General features: G+C 43.5%; 1 protein-coding gene across 2 annotated transcripts in view; it reads right to left on the bottom strand.

The window, feature by feature from the left end:
• CAB39L (calcium binding protein 39 like) overlaps window positions 1–12,208 on the bottom strand; it is an 84,121-nt gene that overhangs the window by 17,527 nt on the left and 54,386 nt on the right. For both annotated transcript variants that reach the window (XM_044286417.1, XM_044286416.1), the window contains exon 5: window positions 10,257–10,425. In XM_044286417.1, the coding sequence (XP_044142352.1) occupies window positions 10,257–10,425 (169 nt within the window). The remainder of the gene's footprint in view (window positions 1–10,256; window positions 10,426–12,208) is intronic.

Raw genomic sequence — 12,208 nt, 5'->3', positions numbered from 1 at the left:
GCGTTGCTAGGGTCTCAAAAGATCCGGGGCCCAAGCCCCAATGAATATGGCCCAGTTCTCTAAATCGACCCTTCCCCCGCACACCGCATTGTGCTGTACTCGCTATACAGCAGCACATACAGTTGCAAGAAAAAGTATGTGAACCCTTTGGAATGATATAGATTTCTGCACAAATTGGTCATAAAATGTGATCTGATCTTCATCTAAGTCACAACAATAGACAATCACAGTCTGCTTAAACTAATAACACACAAAGAATTAAATGTTACCATGTTTTTATTGAACACACCATGTAAATATTCACTTTGCAGGTGGAAAAAGTATGTGAACCCTTGGATTTAATAACTGGTTGAACCTCCTTTGGCAGCAATAACTTCAACCAAACGTTTCCTGTAGTTGCAGATCAGACGTGCACAACGGTCAGGAGTAATTCTTGACCATTCCTCTTTACAGAACTGTTTCAGTTCAGCAATATTCTTGGGATGTCTGGTGTGAGTCGCTTTCTTGAGGTCATGCCACAGCATCTCAAATCGGGTTGAGGTCAGGACTCTGACTGGGCCACTCCAGAAGGCATATTTTCTTCTGTTTAAGCCATTCTGTTGTTGATTTACTTCTCTGCTTTGGGTCGTTGTCCTGTTGCAACACCCATTTTCTGTTGAGCTTCAGCTGGTGGACAGGTGGCCTTAAGTTCTCCTGCAAAATGTCTTCATAAACTTGGGAATTCATTTTTCCTTCGATGATAGCAATCCGTCCAGGCCCTGATGCAGCAAAGCAGCCCCAAACCATGATGCCCCCACCACCATACTTCACAGTTGGGATGAGGTTTTGATGTTGGTGTGCTGTGCCTCTTTTTCTCCACACATAGTGTTGTGTGTTTCTTCCAAACAACTCAACTTTGGTTTCATCTGTCCACAGAATATTTTGCCAGTACTGCTGTGGAACATCCAGGTGCTCTTGTGCAAATTGTAAACGTGCAGCAATGTTTTTTATGGACAGCAGTGGCTTCCTCTGTGGTATCCTCCCATGAAATCCATTCTTGTTTAGTGTTTTACATATCGTAGATTCGCTAACAGGGATGTTAGCATATGCCAGACACTTTTGTAGGTCTTTAGCTGACACTCTAGGATTCTTCTTCACCTCATTGAGCAGTCTGTGCTGTGCTCATGCAGTCATCTTTACAGGACGGCCACTCCTAGGGAGAGTAGCAGCAGTGCTGAACTTTCTCCATTTATAGACAATTTGTCTTACCGTGGACTGATGAACAGCAAGGCTTTTGGAGATACTTTTATAACCCTTTCCAGCTTTATGCAAGTCAACAATCCTTAATCGTAGGTCTTCTGAGAGCTCTTTTGTGCAAGGCATCATTCACATCAGGCAATGCTTCTTGTGAAAAGCAAACCCAGAACTGGTGTGTGTTTTTTATAGGGCAGGGCAGCTGTAACCATTACCTCCAATCTCATCTCATTGATTGGACTCCAGTTGGCTGACACCTCACTGCAATTAGCTCTTGGAGATGTTATTAGTCTAGGGGTTCACATACTTTTTCCACCTTCACTGTAATGTTTACATGGTGTGTTTAATAAAAACATGGTAACATTTAATTCTTTGTGTGTTATTAGTTTAAGCAGACTGTGATTGTCTATTGTTGTGACTTCGATGAAGATCAGATCACATTTTATGACCAATTTCACATACTTTTTCTTGCAACTGTACCTGTCACATCCAGGGCCTCCCAGGTGAGGTGTACTCTGATGTAGATCTTTTCATCATCTTCTCCATTTGGTCCATACAACTTCTCTCAGCCGCCCCTCGTTTCTGCACAGTGTGACACACAGACATCTTAGCTTCCTCACATTTCTATCATCATCCCCCAACATGGAGTCCCCACAGTGTTAACCTGCTGCTCGCTGTGCTCCCCAATACCCCCAAATACTATCCTGAAGAAAAATGAGTGCCCCCCCATAGTAATAGTGCTCCTTAAAGCCCCAATAGTAATTCCCTTCTAGAATGTCCCCATTAGTAATACTGCCCCCCACAGTGCCCCCAACAGTGATAATGCTCCCCAAGAATGCCCTCATTAGTAATACTGCTCCCTACAGTGCCCCCACCCGTGATAACGCTCCCCAAGAGTGCCCCCATTAGTAGAAGAGCCCTCCAGTATTAATAATACCCTCACAGAGCCTCCAGTAGAAATAAAGCACCACTATTGTTCCCCCAGTGGTAATAAAGCTCTCTAGAGAGGCTTCAGTAGTAATAAGGCCCGCCATAGTGCTCTTAGTAGAAATAAGGTGGATCTATAGGTCCCTCCTATAGAGCCCCCAGTAGTAATAAGAACGCCTGTATTTATAATACCACTAGAGTGCCCCCGGTATTTATACTGCCCCCCTACTGTTATAATGCTCATCCTGAAGTGCCCCAGTATTTATAATGCCCCCTGCAGTTATATTCCTCCCTCCACCATACAGTCCCATGTAAATACCATCACACATCTCTCCTGCCCCCTCCAAAATACAGTCCCATGTAAATAACATCACTCCCATACCTTCAGCACCTCCAATATATAGTCCCATGTAAATAACACTATTTTTCTCCCTCCGCCATAGAGACCCATGTAAATAGCATCCCTCTCTATCTATGGCCCCCTCCAAAATACAGTCCAATGTAAAAAACATCACCTCCACCTCAGTTGCCTTCAACATACAGTCCCATGTAAATAATATCACCCCCTCCCCAGCCACCTCTAACATGCAATCCCATGTAAACATCACCCCCTCAGCATTCAGTCCCATGTAAATAACATCACTCCCTCCCCAAGCCACCTTCAACATACAGTCCCACGTAAATAACATGACCCTGTCCCAGCCCCCTCCAACATTTCAGTCCCATGTAAATAATATCACTGCCTCCCCCAGCCCCCTCCAACATACAGTCCCATGTAAATAACATCACTGCCTCCCCCAGCCCCCTCCAACATACAGTCCCATGTAAATAATATCATCCTCTCCCACAGCCACCTTCAACATACAGTCCCATGTAAATAACATCACCCTGCCCCAGCCCCCTCCAACATTCAGTCTCATGTAAATATCACTCCCTCCCACAGCCGCCATCAACATACAGTCCCATGTAAATGACATCACTGCCTCCCCCAGACCCCTCCAACATACAGTCCCATGTAAATGACATCACTGCCTCCCCCAGACCCCTCCAACATACACTCCTATGTAAATAACATCACTCCCTCCCACAGCCGCCTCCAACATACAGTCCCATGTAAATAACATCCCTCCCTCCCACAGCCCCCTCCAACATACAGTCCCATGTAAATAACATCACTCCCTCCCACAGCCACATCCAACATACAGTCCCATGTAAACAACATCCCTCCCCTCAGCTCTCACATACAGTCCCAGTTAATTAACCACAACTCCCAGCATTGCTCTGCCTCTCCCTTCACTTACCTCTCCTCATGTAGCAGACATCACCACAGCTTCTTCTCCTCTTCAGTGCCATCGTCTCCTGCACTGGTCACATGATGGTGACGTCATCGCAGGTCCTTCTTAAAGAGAACTTGTCACTTGGATTTTGGGTATAGACCTGAGGACATGGGCTGCAAAATCGCCACTAGTACATTTGCAATATCCAGTCCCCATAGCTCTGTGTGCTTTTATTGTGTCAAAAAAACTATTTTATAGATATGTAAATGAACCTTAGAAGAGTCCTGTCTCCTCCATGCTTGAAAGATGAGTCCAGCGTTTTCTACCTTCGTATGAAAATGACCCAGGGGCCTGGGCACCGGCCGTTGTACCGCCGCCCCTAGGCAACTTCACAGACTCATTTGCATGCGGATTAAAAGTGTTTTTCTCCACAACGATGCTAGCAAGGAACAAACGGTAAGCACCGTTTTAATAGGGGGGATGCCGTGGACATAACACTGTTATTAGGTTAATAGGGTGAATCTGCGTGAAAGACTCCCTTTAATTAGCATTACTTAAATAAATAGACTTTTGCACGATATTCTAATTTTTCGAGTTTCACCTGTATATAAAATTGTTTTTTTGACACAATAAAAGCACAGAGAGCTATGGGGACTGGATATTGCAGATGTTCTAGCGGCGATCTAGCAACCCATGCCTTCAGCTCTATACACAAAATCCAGGTGACAGGTTCCCTTTAACCACTGCCTGTTTTACTGGTCACATGACCTGTGATGTCACCACAGGTCCTTCAGCTCTTCCAGTGCATTAGATTCAATTGTGCATCCTGAGGACAGCAATACAGTTGTATCTAGCTGGCAGGAAGGATATTTGGGGCCTGGGACAAAACAGAATGTTTTAATCTAGCAACTCCACTGGCGCCCCCTGTTGTTTCTCCTGTGGCCAAAATTCTGGTCCACCTCCTACTGCATACAGTGGTGGACTGACATGCTCAGTAATTTCCCTTCTCCTTTCTCTTCCCATCTGTGTAGTGTAGTAGTAATCTCATAGAGAAGCAGGAGAAGCAGCCCAGACACCTCTCATTCATTCATCCTGACTACTAAATTCATAGATCTATAGCCATATCTCTCTCTAGACAGTGGAGAAGGAAATTGTGAGGTAGGGGGGCATTACATACCTACTTATGAGTGGGATCACCGGGGCTATGTGTGAGGAACTATTTTCAATGCGGAGGAGGAAGGTGCTTGTAAGAGGATTATATGACACTTACTAATATAGTCTTTGTTGAAATTCTGCACTATTTTCTATACTTTATAAGGCATTTCCGCTTGTTTACAAGTCTTTTGTGCTGTCCACACAGAGGTCCTGTCCATAAGATGGCCGCTGATAGAGGGTCATTTCATGTCTCCTCCATTCGAATACATTGCACCTGCATTAAACTTCCAACAGAACAAGTAGAGATGGCAGGTGCAATGTATTTGAATGGAGGAGGCATCACATGGAGGCGATTTGCCTGGTCACATGACCCTCCATCAGTGGCCATCTTATGGACAGGACCTCTGTGTGGACGGCACAAAAGACTTTGTAAACAAGGGAACACACCTTATAAAATGGTGCAGAATTTCAACAAAACCTACATTAGTAAGTGCCATATAATCATCTAACAAACACATTGGTCAACAGTGACCAGAAAGTGGCCTACCCCTTTAAGATAATGGAGTGCATTTCTACAGATATTTTTTAATTTGTAGGATAAACCTTTCAAATAAAATAATTACCTACAGATCTGCCTATTCTGCATCTCACACTGAGTGTCTTCAGAAAGTAATTTATGACAGTTTAAAGGGTTTCTGTCACCACAAGTATCCCTATTAAACAGGCTGACATTATACATGTGCAAATGTCAGCTGAATCTAGGTATGCCCCCTTTTTTGTGCAATTTAATGTGTTATTATATGCAAATGAGCCTCTAGGAGCAGGGGGGGGGGGGGGGTGCGTTGGTCCTGCTCCTAGAGGCTCCGTTCTCCCACCTCATATCCCGCCATCCTTGATTGACAGGGCCAGGCAGCGTTCACCTCCTCCTGAACGATACGGCGCAGGCGCAAGATTTCCCCAGCGCACAGGCCCGGCAGGAGGAGGTGAACGCTGCCTGGCCCTGTCAATCAAGGATGGCAGGGCGGGATATGAGGTGGGAGAACGGACCCCCCCTGCTCCTAGAGGCTCATTTGCATATAATAAAACATTAAAATTGAACAAAACTGGGGGCATACCTAAGAAAAAGAATAGCACAGTTAGTTTCAGCTGACATTTGCACATGTATAATGTCAACCTGTTTAATAGGCATAATTGTGGTGACAGAAACCCTTTAAAATTATCTCTGCATTTAATTAAGAAACAGTCATTCAGCGCCCATGTCAACAAATGACTCCAGCTACCAAATGTAATTGATAATTCAATGTACAGTAGCTGAATGACCAACACCAGGCTTGATTGGCACCAGCCCTGCTGAATCTAGACCTCACTGCAAACTGAACCCCACAATAGTGTGAACTGTGCCGCAAGCAAAGAAAATCCTGCAAAGATGAGAAAACAAGACTGTTGAAGTTTCAGCCTCTATAAAAGCCATTGAGAAGGTTCTGGGCCTCCATCAAACCACAATGAAAGTTACTTCTTCTCAATGCAGAAGACGTTGAAACCTGATAAATGATCCCAGGGGTGTGAACCTAACCCAAAATCACTCCAAGGGCGTAGTGACTACTTATTCAGAAGTCACAAGATATCCCAGAAATAAAACCAAACAACTACATAGAAAGTCTACATTTGAAAGGCTAAGGACAAACAAAAGTAAAGTTTTGGCTTAGTCAATGCCAACACTTGAACCAAATAGAGATGGTGTGATGGGAGGAGGAGCGAGTTCTCGCATAAAACCTACCAAATGTGGCAGGAAAATACAGACAAGAAACCATTCACTAGGACAAATATAATCTACATATGGCAGCTCAGTAAGGAGTAGAGAAAAGATGGCGGAACCGTCACTGCAGGTGCAGACCTTACAATAGGCTATCAATATTACAATGGTGGGGTCCAACTCCTGGCACTCCTGCCGATCAGCTCTTCACCCCCTCATTGCTTACCGGGCATAGCTATATATTTCCATAGAGTCTGTGCCTTGTATTATAGCTCTCTACAGCTTTGTCCTATTGAAGTGAATGGAATTGAGCTGTAATATCAGACACGGCCACTTCTAAAGTATGGAGCTGAAGGAAGCGAGCACCACACAACTGAGTGTCAGACCCTCACAAATCTAAGGACAGGCCATCCATTCTGAAGTCACAGATAACCCCATTGAGATAAAAAGCAGAATGGTATAGATGCCTAGTATTTGGCATAGATGGGGGACAATATTAAAGCTTAAAACGGTTGTCCGGGTACGTAAATAAATCCCCTACCAGTTTTGCCTGAGCTTACAGTTCAGCTGGGGTAGAGCTTGGGAAGCAGGTTGAGGGGCTGATTTAACCCTTCATATCTCAGGCTGTGTATCAGCTAGAGATATGAGCCTTGTTTTGTTTGAAAGCTGACAATCTGTAGGTTTCAGCTGCTATCACTCCTGAACCGTTGCAAGGAGGAGCTGACAAGGTGCAGGGAGGAGAGAAAAAACATCCGTCCTTCCTGTGTAACTATACATAACCCCGGGGGGAAGGGGGGGGACTTGCATGTTACCTATCCCCCTCTCCTCCATCAGAAAGCATACTTGCCCTCTGACTGATATATGACAGTCTTTTTTCCAGGAACTGAGTAAGATAGGTGCTTGCCCATTTAATCAACCTCTGCACCAAATTAGGCAATTTATTGACGCCATGACCTAGATGTTTACCAGCGCCTGGATCACGGTGTCAAATAAGTCCCACCAAGCATCAGTACCCCAGATACACAGACATCAATAAAGTTTCCATTTTACACTGCCCCTATCCAGTCCATCTTTACCATACATACTATGCTGACCAACTCTCTAGCAATACCTTTTACACGCTACACTTAGGGTGCATTCACACGACTATGCATTTTGCGGTTTGCAAAAATTATGGATGACTTCTGTGTGATGTCTGTGTTGCATCAGTTTTTTTACTGACCCATTGTAACAATGCCTATCCTTGCATTACATTAGAGTTAGTGACTTTTAAAAATACCTTTAATCTTTTTTTTAACTGTAGTACACTTTGTTGGTATATACATACCTATACCCGCACTATCAAGATTAAAGGTATTTTTAAAAGTCACTAACTCTAATGTAATGTATTCAAAACTTGTGTGATAAGGATATCAGTAAAAATCTAATTATTTGGTAATTAATGCCTATCCTTGTCTGCAAAATGGACAAGAATAGGACATGTTCTATCTTTTTTGTGGGACTGCGGAACGGGCATACGGTTGCTGTCCACATTTTTTACGGCCCCATTGAAATGAATGAGTCTGCATCCGATCTGCAAAAAATGCAGATCAGATGTGGTTCAAAAACACGGTTGTGTGAATGGGGCCTAATAGTGATATCACCAGAGAAAAATCTAATATATTAGCCCTCAGATGGTTATGTCCTCAGAAAAACAGAAATGTTCTGTGTCTTGAAATGCAGCGACACAAAAAAAGATTATTTTGTAAAAACAAGTATTTTTATTATGCAAGTATTATATCAAAATAAAAACTATGTAAATTTGGCAACATTGTTATTGTACTGACTGACAGAATAAAGTTATGGTGTTATTTCTCCCACACCGTGAATGCCATAAAAATAAATCCCATAAAATAATGTTAAAATTGCCATTTTTTTTATCTTCCCCCCTAAAAATAAACAATAACTTTTATTTAATACACGATATGTACCCCAAAATGGTTGCTAAAAAAAAAAAACACAACTTGTCCTGCCAAATTCAAGGTCTCATAATTAAATCGAAGCAACATTTAAAAAAAAAGTTAAGAACGCTGGAACACACAAGGGAAAAAAAATGTTACTGGTCGGTTAAAATGCAGTTAAGTCACCTGAGTTGTGCGTGAAATATATTTAAATTTTAAAACGTATAATTTAAAAAAAGTGACATTTTTGGGAGGGTTTTTCCAATTTTAACGTGCTTTATAAGGCTGGTTTCACACGGGCGTTGCGGAAAAATGTGCGGGTGCGTTGCGGAAACACCCGCGATTTTTCCGCGCGAGTGCAAAACATTGTAATGCGTTTTGCACTCGCGTGAGAAAAATCGCGCATGTTTGGTACCCAAACCCGAACTTCTTCACAGAAGTTCGGGCTTGGGATTGATGTTCTGAAGATTGTATTATTTTCCCTTATAACATGGTTATAAGGGAAAATAATAGCATTCTGAATACAGAATGCTTAGTATAATAGCGCTGGAAGGGTTAAAAAAATAAAAAAGTTAACTCACCTTATCCCCATGATCGTGTAGTTCCCGGTCGGTCTGTTCTTTAGCTGTGGGCTGAATGACCTTTGGTGATGTCAGATCACATGCTCCAATCACATGGTCCATCACAATGGTGATGGAGCATGTGATCTGACATCACCACAGGTCCTTTAGCCACAGCTAAAGAACAGACCGACCGGGAACTAGGCGATCATGGGGATAAGGTGAGTTAACTTTTTTTATTTTTTTTAACCCTCCCAGCACTATTATACTAAGCATTCTGTAGTCAGAATGCTATTATTTTCCCTTATAACCATGTTATAAGGGAAAATAATACAGTGAATAGACTGTCACCTAGAACCCATGCGTGGAAATCGCACCGCATCCGCACTTGCTTGCGGATGCTTGCGATTTTCACGCAACCCCATTCATTTCTATGGGGCCTGCGTTACGTGAAAAACGCTGAATATAGAACATGCTGCGATTTTCACGCAACGCATAAGTGATGCGTGAAAATCACCGCTCATGTGAACAGCCCCATAGAAATGAATGGGTCAGGATTCAGTGCGGGTGCAATGCGTTCAACTCACGCATCGCACCCGCGCGGAAATCTCGCCCGTGTGAAAGGGGCCTAATACAGGCAGGGTACAGGCAGAGGCGCGATGTGCTATGCAGAGCTCCTGCCTGAGCTCAATCTTCTCTGCTAAAAGCTCTGCATCGCAGATCGCTGCTTCTGCATGTCGCACTCCACTAAGGACTGGCACTGGCATCAAATGTGCTATGCCAGGCTTTAGCAGAGCGGAACTGGCACAGGCAAGAGCAGCGATGGGTGCTTCTGCCAGTACAGCGCTCGATGCGGCCCCACAGTGAAATCCATAAACCTATACACCTGTATGTCGGTCGTTTAGGGGTGTACAGATACCAAAGCGCTATAGACACATGAACTTCCGGTGCTGATTTTATAAGTAAAACAGGGGGCGGGGGGGAATAAAGTATGTCACAAAAATTCATATTTTGGCATTTAGAATAGTTTTTAATAAGCTTCTTCAAAGGGTTCGGTACCCCTTCAGTTTTAGTTGGTAGTTAGAGGAGGTTTAATACCCTAGTAGTACTTGGTAATGAATATTTGTAAAATGCTAGCCTCCGCTGACATATATACATAGTATTTATTACAATACCACGATGGACATGGAAGAAATGCTAAAAAGCATGGTTACACACAGTAATGTATAGATGTGAATGGTTTATTCAAAACCTACGACACATTTCTTTAACATGCGTCAGTCCCTGCACACTGTCTTCTTGTCCTTTGCTGCTTTGTATTCTTCCCTTGAGATGATGGAGCGAGGGAAATAACCGTGGTCAGGTCTATTTTAAACTGCATAAACACAGAAGGGAGCATTAAATAATTTACCTTAAATGTAGCAAAGGCATCGGAAGCTATGTCGAATGTTGACATTTCCACATATTTAAAGAAGTCCTCAAACTGCTCAGAGTACAGGACGGTTTTGGCAAGCGGCTCGTGACGGACGCACTCGCGAAGCATTATCCCACAATGCAAAGCCACTTGAGGGGATTCATACCTATAAGAAAAGTAGACGTGTTACATGTATTTACAGCAGCGTCTCTCTTGTTTCTTTTATACCTTGCTGTTGTGCTGTCTGCATGCTATAAAACCTACAATATTATGCAAATACTAACCAAACGTTTCCCTTACTCATGACTGTCACTCTGTTGCCTGGCAACCTTAAATAATAGCCAATGTGCGCATATAACTGGCTAAACATAGACCCCTCTATTCCACAGTCTGAGTCTTTGTCAGCTCCTTGCCAGCCTGAAATTACACTAAACATTCAGACATCATTTTTCCTATAATTTTCTACCAGGATAAGACCCCATTTACACAACCGTATTTTTGGTCCGCATCCAATCCGCATTTTGTGTGGGTCAGATGCGGATGCCATTCACTTCAATGGGGCCGCAAAAGATGTGGACAGCACGCCATGCGCTGTCTGCATCCGTATGCCCGTTCCGTGCCCCCCCCCACCCTAGTACCCGTGTTTTGTGGGTACACAATTTACAGACTGCAAAACAGGCTACGGTTGTGTGCATGAGCCCTAAGATGCAATAATTTATGGCTAGAAAAAAAACGAATTCTGCAATTGATCAAGCAGAGTTAGGGGTCATGCACACGAACGCATTTTCTTTCCACTTCCGTTACGTTTTTTTTGTGGATCGTATGCAGAACCATTCACTTCAATGGAGCTGTAGAAAATACAGAGGAATGCCATGTAGTTTCACGATGTTATCGACAAACACCTGTGCAAGATTCTTGGCATTAGGTAGAGCAGGCAATGCTATAAAATGCATCATATTTTTTTCCGAAGAATTCAGTAAATCCGTGATAAAGTCCATGGACAAATGCGTCCAAGGTCTGGACAGGATGGGTAACGGAAGAAGAGATCCAGAAGGCCGAGTATGTGTCACCTTAGCAAGAGCACAGGTACAACAGGCTGACACATAGTACTCAACAAACTTATGCAGCCCCGGCCACCAAAATCTGCACGAGATGAGATCGACTGTGGATCTACTCCCAGGGTGTCCAGCCAAGACAGTACAGTGATGTTCCTCAAATACCTTATGACGCAAGTCTGAAGGAACAAACAATTTACCTAAGGATAAGAGTCCGGTGCATCCTCTTGGGCCTCCAACACCTTAGCCTTAAGATCAGTATATAGGGCAGATATGACTACCCCATCAGACAAAATAGGACTAGGATCTTTAGAATCACCCCCCTCCCCCCAGGAAAGCTGCTCGACAAAACATCCGCCTTGACGTTCTTAACCCCAAGGCGATAGGTGACGATAAAGTTAAATCTGGTGAAAAACAACTACCATCTGACCTGCCTTGGATTCAGTTGTTTAGCCAGATTTTTGTGGTCAGTAATTACCGTAATAGGATGAATTGCTCCTTCCAACCAATGGCGCCATTCTTCAAAAGCCAACTTAATGGCCAGCAATTCCTTATTACCCAAATCATAATTTCTTTCAGCAGTCAAGAGTTTTTTTAGAGAAAAAAGCACATGGGCGCCATTTACTAGGTGAAGGACCTTGCGACAAAACTGTTCCCACCCCTACCTCGGATGCGTCAACCGCTACAATGAATGTCCGAGACACGTCCGGTTGCACCAGAATAGGGTCTGAAGCAAAACATTCCTTCACAGCAGAAAAGGCTTGTAATGCTGCCTCAGACCAAACAGAGAAATCGACCCTCTTCCTAGTCATGTCTGTTAAAGGTTTAACCACAATTGAATAGTTCAGGATGAATTTACGGTAGTAGTTGGTGAATCCCAAAAACCACATAAGC

The sequence above is a fragment of the Bufo gargarizans genome, chromosome 3, assembly GCF_014858855.1.
Source record: "Bufo gargarizans isolate SCDJY-AF-19 chromosome 3, ASM1485885v1, whole genome shotgun sequence".
In the NCBI taxonomy this organism is placed as follows: Eukaryota; Metazoa; Chordata; class Amphibia; order Anura; family Bufonidae; genus Bufo; species Bufo gargarizans.
This window is presented reverse-complemented; position numbering and strand designations above follow the sequence as displayed.